The sequence below is a fragment of the Chiloscyllium plagiosum genome, unplaced genomic scaffold (genome assembly GCF_037043375.1).
Source record: "Chiloscyllium plagiosum isolate Xiang-an unplaced genomic scaffold, Cpla_swu_hap1 HiC_scaffold_9, whole genome shotgun sequence".
NCBI lineage: Eukaryota > Metazoa > Chordata > Chondrichthyes > Orectolobiformes > Hemiscylliidae > Chiloscyllium > Chiloscyllium plagiosum.
In genome coordinates this window covers 5,396,886-5,418,855 of record NW_028270147.1, presented here as the reverse complement: position 1 = coordinate 5,418,855, position 21,970 = coordinate 5,396,886, and the positions used below count along the sequence as shown (strand labels likewise).

At 50.0% G+C, this 21,970-nt stretch overlaps 1 protein-coding gene across 1 annotated transcript in view; it reads left to right on the top strand.

The window, feature by feature from the left end:
- Window positions 1-21,668, top strand: part of dnai3 (dynein axonemal intermediate chain 3) — a 131,542-nt gene extending 109,874 nt beyond the window's left edge. Inside the window, exons 19-21 of the mRNA XM_043700114.2 lie at window positions 15,790-15,881; window positions 18,917-19,027; window positions 21,552-21,668. Of these exons, the coding sequence (XP_043556049.2) occupies window positions 15,790-15,881; window positions 18,917-19,027; window positions 21,552-21,668 (320 nt within the window). The remainder of the gene's footprint in view (window positions 1-15,789; window positions 15,882-18,916; window positions 19,028-21,551) is intronic.
- Window positions 21,669-21,970: the final 302 nt, after the last annotated feature.

Here is a 21,970-nt window from a genome sequence, read left to right as displayed (position 1 = left end):
ATAGAATGAGTGTGAGCTGGTGAGTGAGGGCGCACTCAGATAGAGTGGGTGTGAGTTGATGAGAGAGAGCACTCAGATAGAGTGGGTGTGAGATGGTGAGAGAGAGAGCACTCAGAGTGGGTGTGAGCTGGTGAGAGAGAGCACTCAGATAGAGTGGGTGTGAGCTGGTGCGAGAGAGCACTCAGAGCGGGTATGAGATGGTGAGAGAGAGCACTCAGATAGAGTAGGTATGAGCTGGTGAGAGACAGAGCACACGGTTAGAGTGGGTGTGAGCTGGTGAGGGAGAGCACTCAGAGCGGGTATGAGATGGTGAGAGAGCACTCAGATAGAGTACGTATGAGCTGGTGAGAGATAGAGCACACGGATAGAGTGAGTGTGAGCTGGTGCGAGAGAGAGAGAGCACTCAGAGTGGGTATGAGCTGGTGAGAGAGAGAGAGCACTCAGTTAGAGTGGGTGTGAGATGGTGAGAGAGAGAGTACTCAGATAGAGTGGGTGTGAGATGGTGAGAGAGAGCTCTCAGAGTGGGTGTGAGCTGGTGAGAGAGAGCATTCAGATAGAATGAATGTGAGGTGGTGAGAGAGAGCACACTCAGATAGAGTGTGTGTGAGCTGGTGAGAGAGAGCACTCAGATTGAGTGGGTGTGAGATGTGAGAGAGAGAGCACAGATAGAGTGGGTGTGAGATGGTGAGAGAGAACGCACTCAGATAGAGTGGATGTGAGATGGTGAGAGAGAGCTCTCAGAGTGGGTGTGAGCTGGTGAGAGAGAGGGAGAGAGCACTCAGAAAGAGTGGGTGTGAGCTGGTGAGAGAGAGCATTCAGAGTAGGTGTGAGATAGTGAGAGAGATCGCACTCAGATAGAGTGGGTGTGAGCTGATGAGAGGGAGCTCTCAGAGTGAGTGTGAGCTGGTGAGAGAGAGTGAGAGAGCACTCAGATAGAGTGGGTGTGAGCTGGTGAGAGAGAGCATTCAGAGTGTGTGTGAGATGGTGAGAGAGAGCTCTCAGATAGAGTGGGTGTGAGCTGATGAGAGAGATCCCACTCAGATAGAGTGGGTGTGAGCTGATGAGAGAGAGCACTCAGATAGAATGAGTGTGAGCTGGTGAGAGAGGGCGCACTCAGATAGAGTGGGTGTGAGCTGGTGAGAGAGAGCACTCAGATAGAGTGGGTGTGAGCTGGTGAGAGAGAGAGCACTCAGATAGAATGGGTATGAGCTGGTGAGGGAGAGCGCACTCAGATAGAGTGTGTGCGAGCTGGTGAGAGAGAGCACTCAGATAGAGTGGGTGTGAACTGGTGAGAGAGCAATCAGATAGAGTGGGTGTGAGCTGGTGAGAGAGAGAGAACACTCAGATATAGTGGGTGTGAGCTGGTGAGAGAGAAAGCACTCAAATAGAGCGGGTGTGAGCTGATGAGAGATACAGCACTCGGATAGAGTGGGTGTGAGCTGGTGAGAGAGAGCACTCAGATAGAGTAGGTATGAGCTGGTGAGAGATAGAGCACACGGTTAGAGTGGGTGTGAGCTGGTGAGGGAGAGCACTCAGAGCGGGTATGAGATGGTGAGAGCACTTAGGTAGAGTGGGTGTGAGCTGGTGAAAGAGAGAAAGCTCAGGTACAGTGGGTATGAGCTGGTGAGAGAGAGAGAGAGCACTCAGATAGAGTGGGTGTGAGCTGGTGCGAGTGAGCACTCAGAGCGGGTATGAGATGGTGAGAGAGAGCACTCAGGTAGAGTGGGTGTGAGCTGATGAGAGATAGAGCACACGGATAGAGTGGGTGTGAGCTGGTGAGAGAGAGCACACTCAGAGTGGGTGTGAGCTGGTGCGAGAGAGAAAGAGAGAGCACTCAGAGTGGGTTGGAGCTGGTGCGAGAGAGCACTCAGAGCGGGTATGAGATGGTGAGAGAGCACTCAGATAGAGTGGGGGTGAGCTGGTGAGAGAGAGAGAATACTCAGATAGAGTGGGTGTGAGATGGTGAGAGAGAGCTCTCAGAGTGGGTGTGAGCTGGTGAGAGAGAGCATTCAGAGTGGGTGTGAGATGGTGAGAGAGATCGCACTCAGATAGAGTGGGTGTGAGCTGGTGAGAGAGAGCATTCAGATAGAATGAGTGTGAGCTGGTGAGAGAGAGCACACTCAGATAGAGAGCGTGTGAGCTGGTAAGAGAGAGCACTCAGATAGAGTGGGTGTGAGATGGTGAGAGAGAGCACACTCAGATAGAGTGGGTGTGAGATGGTGAGAGAGAGCGCACTCAGATAGAGTGGGTGTGAGATGGTGAGAGAGAGCTCTCAGAGTGGGTGTGAGCTGGTGAGAGAGAGCATTCAGAGTGGGTGTGAGATGGTGAGAGAGCTCGCACTCAGATAGAGTGGGTGTGAGCTGGTGAGAGAGAGCACTCAGATAGAGTGGGTGTGAGATGGTGAGAGAGAGCGCACTCAGATAGAGTGGGTGTGAGATGGTGAGAGAGAGCTCTCAGAGTGGATGTGAGCTGGTGAGAGAGAGGGAGAGAGCACTCAGATAGAGTGGGTGTGAGCTGGTGAGAGAGCATTCAGATTGTGTGTGAGATGGTGAGAGAGAGCTCTCAGATAGAGTGGGTGTGAGCTAATGAGAGATACAGCACTCGGATAGAGTGGGTGTGAGCTGGTGCGAGAGAGCACTCAGAGCGGGTATGAGATGGTGAGAGAGAGCACTCAGGTAGAGTGGGTGTGAGCTGGTGAAAGAGAGAAAGCTCAGGTACAGTGGGTATGAGCTGGTGAGAGAGAGAGAGAGCACTCAGATAGAGTGGGTGTGAGCTGATGAGAGAGAGAACTCAGATAGAGGGGGTGTGAAATGGTGAGAGAGAGCTCTCAGAGTGGATGTGAGCTGGTGAGAGAGAGGGAGAGAGGACTCAGATAGAGTGGGTGTGAGCTGGTGAGAGAGAGCATTCAGAGTGTGTGTGAGATGGTGAGAGAGAGCTCTCAGATAGAGTGGGTGTGAGCTGATGAGAGATACAGCACTCGGATAGAGTGGGTGTGAGCTGGTGCGAGAGAGCACTCAGAGCGGGTATGAGATGGTGAGAGAGAGCACTCAGATAGAGTAGGTATGAGCTGCTGAGAGATAGAGCACACGGTTAGAGTGGGTGTGAGCTGGTGAGGGAGAGCACTCAGAGCGGGTATGAGATGGTGAGAGAGAGCACTCAGGTAGAGTGGGTGTGAGCTGGTGAAAGAGAGAAAGCTCAGGTACAGTGGGTATGAGCTGGTGAGAGAGAGAGAGAGCACTCTGATAGAGTGGGTGTGAGCTGGTGCGAGAGAGCACACAGAGCGGGTATGAGATGGTGAGAGAGAGCACTCTGATAGAGTGGGTGTGAGATGGTGAGAGAGAGCACACTCAGATAGAGTGGGTGTGAGATGGTGAGAGAGAGCTCTCAGAGTGGGTGTGAGCTGGTGAGAGAGAGGGAGAGAGCACTCAGATAGAGTGTGTGTGAGATGGTGAGAGAGAGCTCTCAGATAGAGTGGGTGTGAGCTAATGAGAGAGATCGCACTCGGATAGAGTGGGTGTGAGCTGGTGAGAGAGAGCACACTCAGATAGAGTGGGTGTGAGATGGTGAGAGAGAGCTCTCAGAGTGGGTGTGAGCTGGTGAGAGAGAGGGAGAGAGCACTCAGATAGAGTGTGTGTGAGATGGTGAGAGAGAGCTCTCAGATAGAGTGGGTGTGAGCTAATGAGAGAGATCGCACTCGGATAGAGTGGGTGTGAGATGGTGAGAGAAAGCACTCAGAGTGGGTGTGAGCTGGTGAGAGAGAGCATTCAGATAGAATGAGTGTGAGCTGGTGAGAGAGGGCGCACTCAGATAGAGTGGGTGTGAGATGGTGAGAGAGAGCTCTCAGAGTGGGTGTGAGCTGGTGAGAGAGAGCATTCAGATAGAATGAATGTGAGGTGGTGAGAGAGAGCACACTCAGATAGAGTGTGTGTGAGCTGGTGAGAGAGAGCACTCAGATTGAGTGGGTGTGAGATGTGAGAGAGAGAGCACAGATAGAGTGGGTGTGAGATGGTGAGAGAGAACGCACTCAGATAGAGTGGATGTGAGATGGTGAGAGAGAGCTCTCAGAGTGGGTGTGAGCTGGTGAGAGAGAGGGAGAGAGCACTCAGAAAGAGTGGGTGTGAGCTGGTGAGAGAGAGCATTCAGAGTAGGTGTGAGATAGTGAGAGAGATCGCACTCAGATAGAGTGGGTGTGAGCTGATGAGAGGGAGCTCTCAGAGTGAGTGTGAGCTGGTGAGAGAGAGTGAGAGAGCACTCAGATAGAGTGGGTGTGAGCTGGTGAGAGAGAGCATTCAGAGTGTGTGTGAGATGGTGAGAGAGAGCTCTCAGATAGAGTGGGTGTGAGCTGATGAGAGAGATCCCACTCAGATAGAGTGGGTGTGAGCTGATGAGAGAGAGCACTCAGATAGAATGAGTGTGAGCTGGTGAGAGAGGGCGCACTCAGATAGAGTGGGTGTGAGCTGGTGAGAGAGCACTCAGATAGAGTACGTATGAGCTGGTGAGAGATAGAGCACACGGATAGAGTGGGTGCGAGCTGGTGAGAGAGAGAAAACTCAGGTAGAGTGGGTGTGAGCTGGTGAGAGAGAGCATTCAGAGTGTGTGTGAGATGGTGAGAGAGATCCCACTCAGATAGAGTGGGTGTCAGATGGTGAGAGAGAGCACACACAGATAGATTGGGTCTGAGATGGTGAGAGAGAGCTCTCAGAGTGGGTGTGACCTGGTGAGAGAGAGCATTCAGAGTGGGTGTGAGATGGTGAGAGAGATCGCACTCAGATAGAGTGGGTGTGAGCTGATGAGAGAGAGCACTCAGATAGAGTAGGTGTGAGATGGTGAGAGAGAGCTCTCAGAGTGGGTGTGAGCTGGTGAGAGAGAGGGAGAGAGCACTCAGATAGAGTGGGTGTGAGATGGTGAGAGAGATCCCACTCAGATAGAGTGGGTGTGAGATGGTGAGAGAGAGCACACACAGATAGATTGGGTCTGAGATGGTGAGAGAGAGCTCTCAGAGTGGGTGTGAGCTGGTGAGAGAGAGCATTCAGATAGAATGAATGTGAGGTGGTGAGAGAGAGCACACTCAGATAGAGTGTGTGTGAGCTGGTGAGAGAGAGCACTCAGATTGAGTGGGTGTGAGATGTGAGAGAGAGAGCACAGATAGAGTGGGTGTGAGCTGATGAGAGGGAGCTCTCAGAGTGAGTGTGAGCTGGTGAGAGAGAGTGAGAGAGCACTCAGATAGAGTGGGTGTGAGCTGGTGAGAGAGAGCATTCAGAGTGTGTGTGAGATGGTGAGAGAGAGCTCTCAGATAGAGTGGGTGTGAGCTAATGAGAGAGATCGCACTCAGATAGAGTGGGCGTGAGCTGATGAGAGAGAGCACTCAGATAGAGTGGGTGTGAGATGGTGAGAGAAAGCACTCAGAGTGGGTGTGAGCTGGTGAGAGAGAGCATTCAAATAGAATGAGTGTGAGCTGGTGAGTGAGGGCGCACTCAGATAGAGTGGGTGTGAGTTGATGAGAGAGAGCACTCAGATAGAGTGGGTGTGAGATGGTGAGAGAGAGAGCACTCAGAGTGGGTGTGAGCTGGTGAGAGAGAGCACTCAGATAGAGTGGGTGTGAGCTGGTGCGAGAGAGCACTCAGAGCGGGTATGAGATGGTGAGAGAGAGCACTCAGATAGAGTAGGTATGAGCTGGTGAGAGACAGAGCACACGGTTAGAGTGGGTGTGAGCTGGTGAGGGAGAGCACTCAGAGCGGGTATGAGATGGTGAGAGAGCACTCAGATAGAGTACGTATGAGCTGGTGAGAGATAGAGCACACGGATAGAGTGAGTGTGAGCTGGTGCGAGAGAGAGAGAGCACTCAGAGTGGGTATGAGCTGGTGAGAGAGAGAGAGCACTCAGTTAGAGTGGGTGTGAGATGGTGAGAGAGAGAGTACTCAGATAGAGTGGGTGTGAGATGGTGAGAGAGAGCTCTCAGAGTGGGTGTGAGCTGGTGAGAGAGAGCATTCAGATAGAATGAATGTGAGGTGGTGAGAGAGAGCACACTCAGATAGAGTGTGTGTGAGCTGGTGAGAGAGAGCACTCAGATTGAGTGGGTGTGAGATGTGAGAGAGAGAGCACAGATAGAGTGGGTGTGAGATGGTGAGAGAGAACGCACTCAGATAGAGTGGATGTGAGATGGTGAGAGAGAGCTCTCAGAGTGGGTGTGAGCTGGTGAGAGAGAGGGAGAGAGCACTCAGAAAGAGTGGGTGTGAGCTGGTGAGAGAGAGCATTCAGAGTAGGTGTGAGATAGTGAGAGAGATCGCACTCAGATAGAGTGGGTGTGAGCTGATGAGAGGGAGCTCTCAGAGTGAGTGTGAGCTGGTGAGAGAGAGTGAGAGAGCACTCAGATAGAGTGGGTGTGAGCTGGTGAGAGAGAGCATTCAGAGTGTGTGTGAGATGGTGAGAGAGAGCTCTCAGATAGAGTGGGTGTGAGCTGATGAGAGAGATCCCACTCAGATAGAGTGGGTGTGAGCTGATGAGAGAGAGCACTCAGATAGAATGAGTGTGAGCTGGTGAGAGAGGGCGCACTCAGATAGAGTGGGTGTGAGCTGGTGAGAGAGAGCACTCAGATAGAATGGGTGTGAGCTGGTGAGAGAGAGCACTCAGATAGAGTGGGTGCGAGCTGGTGAGAGAGAGGGAGCACTCAGATAGAGTGGGTGCGAGCTGGTGAGAGAGAGGGAGCACTCAGATAGAGTGGGTGTGAGCTGGTGAGAGAGAGAGCCCTCAGATAGAATGGGTGTGAGCTGGTGAGAGAGAGCACTCAGATAGAGTGGGTGTGAACTGGTGAGAGAGAGCAATCAGATAGAGTGGGTGTGAGCTGGTGAGAGAGAGAGAGAACACTCAGATCTAGTGGGTGTGAGCTGGTGAGAGAGAAAGCACTCAAATAGAGCGGGTGTGAGCTGATGAGAGATACAGCACTCGGATAGAGTGGGTGTGAGCTGGTGAGAGATAGAGCACACGGTTAGAGTGGGTGTGAGCTGGTGAGGGAGAGCACTCAGAGCGGGTATGAGATGGTGAGAGAGAGCACTCAGGTAGAGTGGGTGTGAGCTGGTGAAAGAGAGAAAGCTCAGGTACAGTGGGTATGAGCTGGTGAGAGAGAGAGCACTCAGATAGAGTGGGTGTGAGCTGGTGTGAGAGAGCACTCAGAGCAGGTATGAGATGGTGAGAGAGAGCACTCAGGTAGAGTGGGTGTGAGCTGGTGCGAGATAGAGAGAGCACTCAGAGTGGGTGTGAGCTGGTGCGAGAGAGCACTCAGAGCGGGTATGAGATGGTGAGAGAGAGCACTCAGATAGAGTGGTGTGAGATGGTGAGAGAGAGAGTACTCAGATAGAGTGGGTGTGAGCTGGTGAGAGAGAGAGAGCACTCAGATAGAGTGGGTGTGAGCTGGTGAGAGAGCACTCAGATAGAGTACGTATGAGCTGGTGAGAGATAGAGCACACGGATAGAGTGGGTGTGAGCTGGTGAGAGAGAGAAAACTCAGGTAGAGTGGGTGTGAGTTGGTGAGAGAGAGCATTCAGAGTGTGTGTGAGATGGTGAGAGAGATCCCACTCAGATAGAGTGGGTGTGAGATGGTGAGAGAGAGCACACACAGATAGATTGGGTCTGAGATGGTGAGAGAGAGCTCTCAGAGTGGGTGTGACCTGGTGAGAGAGAGCATTCAGAGTGGGTGTGAGATGGTGAGAGAGATCGCACTCAGATAGAGTGGGTGTGAGCTGATGAGAGAGAGCACTCAGATAGAGTAGGTGTGAGATGGTGAGAGAGAGCTCTCAGAGTGGGTGTGAGCTGGTGAGAGAGAGGGAGAGAGCACTCAGATAGAGTGGGTGTGAGCTGCTGAAAGAGAGCATTCAGAGTGTGTGTGAGATGGTGAGAGAGAGCTCTCAGATAGAGTGGGTGTGAGCTAATGAGAGAGATCGCACTCAGATAGAGTGGGCGTGAGCTGATGAGAGAGAGCACTCAGATAGAGTGGGTGTGAGATGGTGAGAGAAAGCACTCAGAGTGGGTGTGAGCTGGTGAGAGAGAGCATTCAAATAGAATGAGTGTGAGCTGGTGAGTGAGGGCGCACTCAGATAGAGTGGGTGTGAGTTGATGAGAGAGAGCACTCAGATAGAGTGGGTGTGAGATGGTGAGAGAGAGAGCACTCAGAGTGGGTGTGAGCTGGTGAGAGAGAGCACTCAGATAGAGTGGGTGTGAGCTGGTGAGGGAGAGCACTCAGAGCGGGTATGAGATGGTGAGAGAGCACTCAGATAGAGTGGGTGTGAGCTGATGAGAGAGATCCCACTCAGATAGAGTGGGTGTGAGCTGGTGAGAGAGAGCACTCAGATAGAATGGGTGTGAGCTGGTGAGAGAGAGCACTCAGATAGAGTGGGTGCGAGCTGGTGAGAGAGAGGGAGCACTCAGATAGAGTGGGTGTGAGCTGGTGAGAGAGAGAGCCCTCAGATCGAATGGGTGTGAGCTGGTGAGAGAGTGCACTCAGATAGAGTGGGTGTGAGCTGGTGAGAGAGGGCGCACTCAGATAGAGTGGGTGTGAGCTGGTGAGAGAGAGAGCACTCAGATAGAATGGGTGTGAGCTGGTGAGAGAGAGCACTCAGATAGAGTGGGTGCGAGCTGGTGAGAGAGAGGGAGCACTCAGATAGAGTGGGTGTGAGCTGGTGAGAGAGAGAGCCCTCAGATAGAATGGGTGTGAGCTGGTGAGAGAGAGCACTCAGATAGAGTGGGTGTGAACTGGTGAGAGAGAGCAATCAGATAGAGTGGGTGTGAGCTGGTGAGAGAGAGAGAGAACACTCAGATCTAGTGGGTGTGAGCTGGTGAGAGAGAAAGCACTCAAATAGAGCGGGTGTGAGCTGATGAGAGATACAGCACTCGGATAGAGTGGGTGTGAACTGGTGAGAGATAGAGCACACGGTTAGAGTGGGTGTGAGCTGGTGAGGGAGAGCACTCAGAGTGGGTATGAGATGGTGAGAGAGAGCACTCAGGTAGAGTGGGTGTGAGCTGGTGCGAGAGAGCACTCAGAGCAGGTATGAGATGGTGAGAGAGAGCACTCAGATAGAGTGGTGTGAGCTGGTGAAAGAGAGAAAGCTCAGGTACAGTGGGTATGAGCTGGTGAGAGAGAGAGAGCACTCAGATAGAGTGGGTGTGAGCTGGTGCGAGAGAGCACTCAGAGCAGGTATGAGATGGTGAGAGAGAGCACTCAGGTAGAGTGGGTGTGAGCTGGTGCGAGAGAGCACTCAGAGCGGGTATGAGATGGTGAGAGAGAGCACTCAGATAGAGTGGTGTGAGATGGTGAGAGAGAGAGTACTCAGATAGAGTGGGTGTGAGCTGGTGAGAGAGAGAGAGCACTCAGATAGAGTGGGTGTGAGATGGTGAGAGAGAGAGAGTACTCAGATAGAGTGGGTGTGAGATGGTGAGAGGGAGCTCTCAGAGTGAGTGGGTGTGAGATGGTGAGAGAAAGCACCCAGATAGAGTGGGTGTGAGATGGTGAGAGATAGAGCACACGGATAGAGTGGGTGTGAGCTGGTGAGAGAGAGAAATCTCAGGTAGAGTGGGTGTGAGCTGGTGCGAGAGAGAGAGAGAGAGCACTCAGAGTGGGTAAGATATGGTGAGAGACAGCACTCAGAGTGGGTGTGAGCAGGTGAGAGAGAGAGCACTCAGATAGAGTGGGTGTGAGATGGTGAGAGAGAGAGTACTCAGATAGAGTGGGTGTGAGATGGTGAGAGAGAGCGCACTCAGATAGAGTGGGTGTTAGATGGTGAGAGAGAGCTCTCAGAGTGGGTGTGAGCTGGTGAGATAGAGCATTCAGATAGAATGAGTGTGAGCTGGTGAGAGAGAGAGCGCACTCAGATAGAGTGGGTGTGAGCTGGTGAGAGAGAGCACTCAGATAGAGTGGGTGTGAGATGGTGAGAGAGAGAGCACTCAGATAGAGTGGGTATGAGATGGTGAGAGAGAGGGCACTCAGATAGAGTGGGTGTGAGATGGTGAGAGAGAGCTCTCAGAGTGAGTGTGAGCTGGTGAGAAAGAGGGAGACAGCACTCACATAGAGTGGGTGTGAGCTGGTGAGAGAGAGAAAACCCAGGTAGAGTGGGTGTGAGCTGGTGCGAGAGAGAGAGCACTCAGAGTGGGTAAGATATGGTGAGAGACAGCACTCAGAGTGGGTGTGAGCTGGTGAGAGAGTGAGAGCACTCAGATAGAGTGGGTGTGAGATGGTGAGAGAGAAAGAGTACTCAGATAGAGTGGGTGTGAGATGGTGAGAGAGAGCGCACTCAGATAGAGTGGGTGTTAAATGGTGAGTTGAAACTTTATTGCTGGAACAGCACAGCAGGTCAGGCAGCATCCAGGGAACAGGAGATTCGACGTTTTGGGCACAGGCCCTTCTTCAGGAATGAGCCTGAGCCTGAGTCAGGTGGCTCATTCCTGAAGAAGGGCCTGTGCCCAAAACGTCGAATCTCCTGTTCCCTGGATGCTGCCTGACCTGCTGTGCTGTTCCAGCAATAAAGTTTCAACTTTGATCTCCAGCATCTGCAGACCTCACTTTCTCCTCGTTAAATGGTGAGAGAGAGCTCTCAGAGTGGGTGTGAGCTGGTGAGATAGAGCATTCAGATAGAATGAGTGTGAGCTGGTGAGAGAGAGCGCACTCAGATAGAGTGGGTGTGAGCTGGTGAGAGAGAGCACTCAGATAGAGTGGGTGTGAGATGGTGAGAGAGAGAGCACTCAGATAGAGTGGGTGTGAGATGGTGAGAGAGAGGGCACTCAGATAGAGTGGGTGTGAGATGGTGAGAGAGAGCTCTCAGAGTGGGTGTGAGATGGTGAGAGAGATCGCACTCAGATAGAGTGGGTGTGAGCTGATGAGAGAGAGCACTCAGATAGAGTGGGGGTGAGATGGTGAGAGAGAGCTCTCAGAGTGGGTGTGAGCTGGTGAGAGAGAGGGAGAGAGCACTCAGCTAGAGTGGGTGTGAGCTGGTGAGAGAGCATTCAGAGTGTGTGTGAGATGGTGAGAGAGAGCTTTCAGATAGAGTGGGTGTGAGCTGGTGAGAGAGAGGGAGAGAGCACTCAGATAGAGTGGGTGTGAGCTGGTGAGAGAGAGGGAGAGAGCACTCAGATAGAGTGGGTGTGAGCTGGTGAGAGAGAGCATTCAGAGTGTGTGTGAGATGGTGAGAGAGAGCTCTCAGATAGAGTGGGTGTGAGCTGATGAGAGATACAGCACTCGGATAGAGTGGGTGTGAGCTGGTGCGAGAGAGCACTCAGAGCGGGTATGAGATGGTGAGAGAGAGCACTCAGATAGAGTAGGTATGAGCTGGTGAGAGATAGAGCACACGGTTAGAGTGGGTGTGAGCTGGTGAGGGAGAGCACTCAGAGCGGGTATGAGCTGGTGAAAGAGAGAAAGCTCAGGTACAGTGGGTATGAGCTGGTGAGAGAGAGAGAGAGCACTCAGATAGAGTGGGTGTGAGTTGGTGCGAGAGAGCACACAGAGCGGGTATGAGATGGTGAGAGAGAGCACTCCGATAGAGTGGGTGCGAGCTGATGAGAGATAGAGCACACGGATAGAATGAGTGTGAGCTGGTGAGAGAGGGCGCACTCAGATAGAGTGGGTGTGAGCTGGTGAGAGAGAGCACTCAGATAGAGTGGGTGCGAGCTGGTGAGAGAGAGGGAGCACTCAGATAGAGTGGGTGCGAGCTGGTGAGAGAGAGGGAGCACTCAGATAGAGTGGGTGTGAGCTGGTGAGAGAGAGCACTCAGATAGAGTGGGTGTGAACTGGTGAGAGAGAGCAATCAGATAGAGTGGGTGTGAGCTGGTGAGAGAGAGAGAGAACACTCAGATCTAGTGGGTGTGAGCTGGTGAGAGAGAAAGCACTCAAATAGAGCGGGTGTGAGCTGATGAGAGATACAGCACTCGGATAGAGTGGGTGCGAGCTGGTGAGAGAGAGGGAGCACTCAGATAGAGTGGGTGTGAGCTGGTGAGAGAGAGAGCCCTCAGATAGAATGGGTGTGAGCTGGTGAGAGAGAGCACTCGGATAGAGTGGGTGTGAACTGGTGAGAGAGAGCAATCAGATAGAGTGGGTGTGAGCTGGTGAGAGAGAGAGAGAACACTCAGATCTAGTGGGTGTGAGCTGGTGAGAGAGAAAGCACTCAAATAGAGCGGGTGTGAGCTGATGAGAGATACAGCACTCGGATAGAGTGGGTGTGAGCTGGTGAGAGATAGAGCACACGGTTAGAGTGGGTGTGAGCTGGTGAGGGAGAGCACTCAGAGCGGGTATGAGATGGTGAGAGAGAGCACTCAGGTAGAGTGGGTGTGAGCTGGTGAAAGAGAGAAAGCTCAGGTACAGTGGGTATGAGCTGGTGAGAGAGAGAGAGCACTCAGATAGAGTGGGTGTGAGCTGGTGCGAGAGAGCACTCAGAGCAGGTATGAGATGGTGAGAGAGAGCACTCAGGTAGAGTGGGTGTGAGCTGGTGCGAGAGAGCACTCAGAGCGGGTATGAGATGGTGAGAGAGAGCACTCAGATAGAGTGGTGTGAGATGGTGAGAGAGAGAGTACTCAGATAGAGTGGGTGTGAGCTGGTGAGAGAGAGAGAGCACTCAGATAGAGTGGGTGTGAGATGGTGAGAGAGAGAGAGTACTCAGATAGAGTGGGTGTGAGATGGTGAGAGGGAGCTCTCAGAGTGAGTGGGTGTGAGATGGTGAGAGAAAGCACCCAGATAGAGTGGGTGTGAGATGGTGAGAGATAGAGCACACGGATAGAGTGGGTGTGAGCTGGTGAGAGAGAGAAATCTCAGGTAGAGTGGGTGTGAGCTGGTGCGAGAGAGAGAGAGAGAGCACTCAGAGTGGGTAAGATATGGTGAGAGACAGCACTCAGAGTGGGTGTGAGCAGGTGAGAGAGAGAGCACTCAGATAGAGTGGGTGTGAGATGGTGAGAGAGAGAGTACTCAGATAGAGTGGGTGTGAGATGGTGAGAGAGAGCGCACTCAGATAGAGTGGGTGTTAGATGGTGAGAGAGAGCTCTCAGAGTGGGTGTGAGCTGGTGAGATAGAGCATTCAGATAGAATGAGTGTGAGCTGGTGAGAGAGAGAGCGCACTCAGATAGAGTGGGTGTGAGCTGGTGAGAGAGAGCACTCAGATAGAGTGGGTGTGAGATGGTGAGAGAGAGAGCACTCAGATAGAGTGGGTATGAGATGGTGAGAGAGAGGGCACTCAGATAGAGTGGGTGTGAGATGGTGAGAGAGAGCTCTCAGAGTGAGTGTGAGCTGGTGAGAAAGAGGGAGACAGCACTCACATAGAGTGGGTGTGAGCTGGTGAGAGAGAGAAAACCCAGGTAGAGTGGGTGTGAGCTGGTGCGAGAGAGAGAGCACTCAGAGTGGGTAAGATATGGTGAGAGACAGCACTCAGAGTGGGTGTGAGCTGGTGAGAGAGTGAGAGCACTCAGATAGAGTGGGTGTGAGATGGTGAGAGAGAAAGAGTACTCAGATAGAGTGGGTGTGAGATGGTGAGAGAGAGCGCACTCAGATAGAGTGGGTGTTAAATGGTGAGAGAGAGCTCTCAGAGTGGGTGTGAGCTGGTGAGATAGAGCATTCAGATAGAATGAGTGTGAGCTGGTGAGAGAGAGCGCACTCAGATAGAGTGGGTGTGAGCTGGTGAGAGAGAGCACTCAGATAGAGTGGGTGTGAGATGGTGAGAGAGAGAGCACTCAGATAGAGTGGGTGTGAGATGGTGAGAGAGAGGGCACTCAGATAGAGTGGGTGTGAGATGGTGAGAGAGAGCTCTCAGAGTGGGTGTGAGATGGTGAGAGAGATCGCACTCAGATAGAGTGGGTGTGAGCTGATGAGAGAGAGCACTCAGATAGAGTGGGGGTGAGATGGTGAGAGAGAGCTCTCAGAGTGGGTGTGAGCTGGTGAGAGAGAGGGAGAGAGCACTCAGCTAGAGTGGGTGTGAGCTGGTGAGAGAGCATTCAGAGTGTGTGTGAGATGGTGAGAGAGAGCTCTCAGATAGAGTGGGTGTGAGATGGTGAGAGAGAGCGCACTCAGATAGAGTGGGTGTGAGATGGTGAGAGAGAGTACTCAGATAGAGTGGGTGTGAGATGGTGAGAGAGAGAGCACTCAGAGTGGGTATGAGCTGGTGAGAGAGAGCACTCAGATAGAGTGGGTGTGAGCTGATGAGAGAGAGCACTCAGATAGAGTGGGTGTGAGATGGTGAGAGAGAGCTCTCAGAGTGGGTGTGAGCTGGTGAGAGAGAGGGAGACAGCACTCACATAGAGTGGGTGTGAGCTGGTGAGAGAGAGCATTCAGAGTGGGTGTGAGATGGTGAGAGAGAGCTCTCAGATAGAGTGGGTGTGAGCTGATGAGAGTGATCGCACTCAGATAGAGTGGGTGTGAGCTGATGAGAGCGAGCACTCAGATAGAGTGGGTGTGAGATGGTGAGAGAGAGAGCACTCAGATAGAGTGGGTGTGAGATGGTGAGAGAAAGCTCTCAGAGTGGGTGTGAGCTGGTGAGAGAGGGAGAGAGCACTCAGGTAGAGTGGGTGTGAGCTGGTGAGAGAGAGCATTCAGAGTGGGTGTGAGATGGTGAGAGAGATCGCACTCAGATAGAGTGGGTGTGAGCTGATGAGAGAGATCGCACTCAGATAGAGTGGGTGTGAGCTGATGAGTGAGGGCACTCAGATAGAGTGGGTGTGAGATGGTGAGAGAAAGCAGTCAGAGTGGGTGTGAGCTGGTGAGAGAGAGCATTCAGATAGAATGAGTGTGAGCTGGTGAGGGCGCACTCAGATAGAGTGGGTGTGAGATGGTGAGAGAGAGAGAGAGCACTCAGATAGAGTGGGTGTGAGATGGTAAGAGAGAGCACACTCAGGTAGAGTGGGTGCGAGCTGGTGAGTGAGAGGAGAGAGACAGCGCATCAGAGTGAGTATGAGATGGTGAGAGAGAGCACTCAGATAGAGTAGGTTTGAGCTGGTGTGAGAGAGAGATAGAGAGAGAGCACACTCAGATAGAGTGTGTGTCAGCTGGTGAGAGAGAGCACTCAAGTAGAGTGGGTGTGAAATGATGGAAGAGCACTTAGCCCAGTGGAGTGGAGATGGTCATTGACCCTCTCATAGTGTGCCTAGCCATTCCTCCTCACTGTGGAGATGGCACTTACCTCGACTCAGTGGCCAGGGCTGTTGGCATGATGCCCCTCCTCTGCACTACCCCCTCAACCCGGAGAATCACGGTGTCATCTGCCCCTTCACCTGGAGATGTTCTTGACTGAGGAGGGGCATTTTGGAATGCCAGTGCCCATCTATTGGCATAATGGTGTTTTAAAGATGGCACAGACAGGAGAGAGAGTGGTGAGTTTTTCCAGGAACAGGGCATGGTACTGAAATCGGAGTTGAGGGATGCTGCAGGGAACAGGGTAGGTAGTTAATGAGGAGGCTCAGTAAGTTACAGTGAGAAAACTCACTGAGAACTCACAAGAAACCCTCCAAAAAGCTCAACACAACTGAGAAACCAAAAAAAATGTAATATTCAGCCGGTCGACTGGATGATTGGCTTGGAGCCTGTATCCCTAAGGCATTGTGATCTTGGAACACGTTGGCCCTGTAATTTGATCACTGCTGCTCAAGGTTAGCTAGACCTGCTTCCAGCATGTGCCAAAACTTAAAATGACACAGAGCGCAGTGCTTTAACCTACAAACCAGTGAAATGCAATCTCAATACTTAAATTACATTGAGGTTATCATTGTGTATAGTCAACAGTTGGAATATTTGCACATTCCCCCCTGTCCGACCTAATCTGTGTTTTTCATTAGTGAGGCAACACTTACTGGCCGTATCTGATGACTTTGGTACATTGCACATTCTGGAGGTGCCCTGGGCTTTACGACATCCACTAACGCAAGAGGTCAGTGAACGGATCTTATTACTATTATCACATTGCTATATTTTGATTGAAAACAAATACAAGTTTTTGCAAGTAATTGACCTGTCCCCCGAAGCACTCCCCATTGCTCATGTGAACCTGCATTGTCTCAGTGGAGTGAGGCTGTGTTAAGGTCTGGCATTATGCAGTCTGATGCAGTTACCCGCACTGGTCGCAACCCAATACCTGCACAATAAAAAACACACAAGGAGTTCACCCTGCTCCACTGAAAACTGATCTGTGAAATGTAGTTACTGTCACCAGTAGCCAAGTTCTAGTCCTACAAAGGAGGATTTATATTTATGGAGCACCATCTGGACTGGAAATGTTAATTCTGTGTCTCTGTCCACAGATACTGCCTGACTCACTGAGTTTCTCCACTGTTCTCTCTATCTGTCTTAGAATTCCAGCATTCACAGTACCTTGCTATTATTATATTTATATGGAACCTTTTCATGATCCCATTCTATTCCAAACCACTTTACAGAATTATTTTCATTGAGTACCATAAAGGTCCAACTATCTCAACCTCTTCCCTCACCTGAGGTATGGTGAGCCTCAGGTTAAAGCCCCACCACTCATCTGTCTCTCTAATGAGAGAGCTACGCCATGGGACTCTAATGACTTTACCTTAATGCATTCTGAAAGTAATGCTTCCTGAGGGGTACTCATTCTTTCAAAACAGGAAATGTGTCAGCCATTATATGCACAGCAAGGTCTCACAGTAGCAACATGATGATGAAACCGTGATAGTGCTGCCTATCCCTAATTGCCCTTGAACTGAGGGCAGTTAAGAATCAACCACATTGCTGTGGGTCTGGAGTCACGTGTACCAAGACTGGGTAAGGATGGCAGATTAAAAACTGAAAGTCACGTGACACCAGGTTATAGTCCAACAGATTTATTTGAAATCACACGCTTTCAGAGAGCCGTCCCTTCGTCACACCACTGGACGAATGGGTGACTTCTGACCTTGTCCACCCCAGTCCAACACCGGCATCTGCACATCATAAAAACTGAAAGAATTGCGGATGCTGGAAATCAGAAACAAAGCAAGTTTTGAGAGGATTTGTAGCTCAGGTTGACGTTTTGGATGTAGGTTTGCTCGCTGAGCTGGAAGGTTCATTTCCTGACTTTTCGTTATCCTACTTACCCATCTTCCATGGCCTCATGTGAAGCAAAGAAACCCAAACATATAAATAGAAAGCAGGAATTTTCAGCATTGCTTCGCCTGAGGCCCACTGAAGGTGTTACCTAGTATGGTAATGAAACGTCTGGAAATGAACCTTCCAGCTCAGCGAGCAAGTCTACATCCAAAATCAGAAACAAAATCAGAAATCACTGGAAAAGCTCAGCAGCTCTAGCAGCATCTGTGGAGAGAAATCAGAATCAATGTTTTGGGTCCAATGGCCCTACTTCAGAAATCCCATACAGTTTTTATTAAGGATGACAGATTTCCTTCCCTCTCAAATATACTGAACCAGACGATGATAGTTGTCATGGTTACCATCACTGAGGCTAAATTTCAATTTTAGATTTTTCCAAGTGAATTCCACAATGTGCAGTGCTGAGATTTGAACCCAGCTCTCCAGAGTATTCTCCAGGGCTGCTGTGTCACCAGTGTGGGGTGGTGGCATTAACATTGTGGCATAATCTCCCCTGGATCGAACAATGGCACATCCAGCACCCTGGGACTATTAGCCGAGATTCTAGACTGAAGTGGGGCATGAACTCTCACTCATCACAAACAGCCACTGCTATAGAGTCACAGCTCTAGACCCAGGCAGGAAAGTATGTATTAAGTATGACGACATCAATTGGGGACAGACTTGTGACCAACAATGGGACCACTGTATCTATCAGATTACTTCCTGACTCTCACTGGCCTGACTACCATGTGAAATATAATCCCTTCAGTGGAAGAGGGAGGAATATCAATTAATATTGATCTGTGCCCGGGGGAGCAGGAAGGTGGAAGCCAGAAGTGGGTGTGGGTAGGTGGAGGAATAGTGCCTACTGTATGTATTTTCCAGTAACCCAAACATCATCACTTTTAGCTAACAAGTTAAATGTCTATTCAACCTGCTGGCCACCGCATATTGTACTACTAGACTACAATGTCAGGAACCGGATTGGACCAATCTGAACTGTATTTGGGTGAAAGAATAATTAGTTGTTATAAAAAAGGATATAGACAGATTTTTAATTAGTAATAGGTTAAAGGGTTATGTGGAGTGGGCAGAAAAGTGAAGTTGAGTTTGAGATATGATCAGCCACGATAAAGTAAATTGAGGGGCTGAATGGCCTACCTCTGCCCCTGGTTTTAATGTTCTTATCAAAGTTGTTAAAGCTGGTGGGATCGTTTAGCTCAGTTGACTAGATGGCTGGTTTGTGAATTTTAACAGCATGGGTTCAGTTCCTACACAGACTGAGGTTACCACAAAGGACTCTCCTTCTCACTCTCCCCTCACCTGAGGCAGGTTAAACCACCACCAAACATCTCTCTCTCTCTCTAATGAGAACACAGCTCTATGGTCTGATGAATTTATCTTAAAACTGTTAAGGATCAGAAGTCCTTCTGTGAAAGAAAAAGATGAAAGAATAATTTTGAGACGGTTTGCCTGGTCTGACAATCTGACGTTGGGTGAAGCACTGAGCTCAGGGTTGTGTTCTCTTTCTGTATTGACCATTATGTGGAGAGGACAGCCTCTCAGTTCAGATAAGGAGGAACCTGGGGGTGCTACGGGACATCTTACATGAGAACAGCTTACAAAACATTGGGAGATAATAAGAGTCCTGATGAAGGGTTATATCCAAAAATGTTGACTCTCTTGCTCCTCAGATGCTGCCTGACCTGCTGTGCTTTTCTAGCTCCACACTTTATCAACTCTGGCTCTCCAACATCTGCATTCCTCACTGTCTCCTAGACAAAAATAGTAAGAAATCGACTCGTTTGGAAAGCTCGTAATGACTCAAACAAATCATCACTTAAAAGAAACATCTTTCTTCTTCTCCAGAAATCTAACATTGAAGCTTACTTTGAAAGAGAAGTTAAACGGCTGGAATATTTTGAAGCCAGAAAAATATTGAGAAGTGAAAAGAAGGAGCAACCAGAGGAAGAGAAAGCGGTGAGCAAAATACGTTGGTCCTTTGAAAGCATTTACAGCGCACCTTTGAAAAAAAATGTCCAAGGCTTATTACTTACCACCGCACACAAATACACATCTGTTTTCCTTTAACGTTTACTGCCTGCCATTATTTATTTATATTGCTGGAACTCAGGATCTCAGTGAGTGCAAACACAACTGCAGCCAAATCAATGGGGTAACTATGGCTTTAATTTACTCTACAAATACAGTATTTTCTCAGTATAAAACTTTATGAGGTATGTGGAACTCTTTAAACCCCATAGGGATGCTGCACTTTGCTGGTTGTAGCGGTACAGCAAGTTATTGCAGAGGGAGCTTAGAGGGTGGCACAGTGGCTCGGTGGTTAACACTGCTGCCTCACAGCGCCAGGGACCTGGGTTCGATTCCAGCCTTGGGCAGACTGCTCTGTGTGGAGTTTCCATATTTTCCCCGTGTGTGCATGAGTTTCCACCTACAATCCAAAAAATGTGTAGGCGAGGTGGATTAATCATGGGGAATATAGGGTAGGGAGTGAATCTGGTGGTGTGCTCTTCAGAGGGTTGGTGCAGACTTGATGGGCCAAATGGCCTCTTCTGGAATACTGTGCCTGGTTCTGGTGTCCTCCTCCTCCAAGAAAGGACATTTCTGGCCGTGGGGGGAGTGTGACCGATTCCTGGGATGGGAGGACTGATGTACGACATGGGATTGGATCTGTTAGGACTATGTTCACTGGGGTTAGTAAGAATGGGGACAGGGGGTAAATCTCATAGACATCTATAAAATTCTAACATGATTAAAAAGGGTAAATGCAGGAATCATCGAATCCATAGAGTATGGAAGCAGGCCATTCAGTCCACACTGACCCTTCAACAAGCATTCCACTCAGACCAACCCCATACCCTATCCCTGTAATACTGCATTTTCCCATGGTTAACCCACCTAACCTGCACATCTTTGGACTGTGGGAGGAAACCGGAGCACCCAGAGAAAACCCATGCAGACACGGGGAGAATGTGCAAACTCCACACAGACAGTCACTCGAGGCTGGAATTGAACCTGGGTCTCTGGGCACTGTGAGGCAGCATAGAGTCAGAGAGATGTACAGCATAGAAACAGATTAGATTAGATTTTCTACAGTGTGGAAACAGGCCCTTCGGCCGAACAAGTCCACACCACCCCTCCGAAGAGAAACCCACTCCCTTACCCTATATTTACCTCTGACTAACGCACCTAACACTGTGGGCAATTTTAGCATGGCCAATTCACCTGACCTGCACATCTTTGGACTGTGGGAGCACCCGGAGGAAACCCACACAGACACGGGGAGAATGTGCAAACTCCACACAGACAGGCGGGAATCGAAACCAGTACCCTGGTGCTGTGAGGCAGCAGTGCTCACCACTGAGCCACCGTGCAACTCATCTGTGCTGACCAGATATCCTAAATCAATCTAGTCCCATTTGCCAGCACTTGGCACATATCCCTCTAAACCCTTCCTATTCATATACCCATCCAGATGCCTTTTAAATGCTGTAATTGTACCAGCCTCCACCACTTCCTCTGGCAGCTCATTCCATACATGCACCACTCTCTGCGTGAAAAAGTTATCCCTTAGGTCCCTTTTAAATCTTTAAGTGCTAACTACTGAGCCATTGTATTTCCCCTGAACACCATTACTGATGGTGAGAGTCTAGGACAGGGGTCACAGTCTAAGGTCGGCCATTGAGGACTGAGATGAGGAGAAATTTCCTCACCCAGAGAGTGGGGAGCCTGTGGGATTCTCTGCCTGAGAAAGTGGTTGAGGCCAAAACATTGAATGTCTTCAAGAAGGAGTTAGATCTAGTTCTTAGATAAATGGGTGTGGGGAGAAAGTGGGAACAGGGGACTGAGTTGGATGATCAGCCATGATTGTATTAATGGGAGGGCCAACTTGAGGGGCCAAATGGCCTACTCTTCCAGTTTTCAATGTTTCTATATTTCATACTGTTGTCGATGGAATTTCCAACAGGCCAGGGAGAAAGTGAGGACTGAAGGTGCTGGAGATCAGAGTCAAAGACTGTGGTGCTGGAAAGGCACAGCAAGTGAGGCAGCATTTGAGGAGCAGGTGGGTCGACGTTTTGAGCATAAGCTCGTCAGGAATGGGCATCTCCTCAGATGCTGCCTCACTGGCTGTGCTTTAACAGCACCACACTTTCCAACAGGCCATTCATGCCTGAAATGAGCATTGAATAAAATTTGTTAACAACAGAGGACCCAAATTAAAAATCAGAGGCAAAAGAGACCAGGTCAAGGTTTGAACTCATTTAAAACGCGTTCACCTATGAAAAGGACCCTTCAGGAAATTAGTCAGCATTTTCATCGCAAGGTTTTTGGCCTGTAAAGTGACCGGGTATCAATCTTGTTCAGGGAGAGAATACAAAAAGGAATGTAGATTACAGAATGAATTTCAGAACAGTTGGTGGATCTGAAGCATGATAAAAGAAATATGTTTTTATTTCACAACGTTTATGTTCTCCTGTTGCAGCCATCCATCGCTGTGGTAAAGACAGTGGAAGAAGTGGAGGAGGAGTTAAAAAAGGAATATGGAGTTTACTTACAGGAAGAGAAGAAAATCATCTTTGCTCAACTTGGGAAAGTATGAGGGAGGCTGAAGAATCTTTGGTATATTTTTTTATTAAAAAATAATCTGATTAACGACAGCAGTATCACAACGGTGTCATCAGTGCAAAATAATCTTGCGTTGACTCATGTTTAATTTCTTTTGTTTTCCCATGAGGGTTCATCACTGAACGTATTCACAAGAGGCTGCCAAAAGAACATAAACATTTATTGCTCAAACAAAAATGCGAACTATCTTACACTATCCAAGAACTATTTGAAACATTCGCATTACAATTATCAAAAAAAAGTTTTGACTCTTTCTACCCTGACAACCTTACGGAG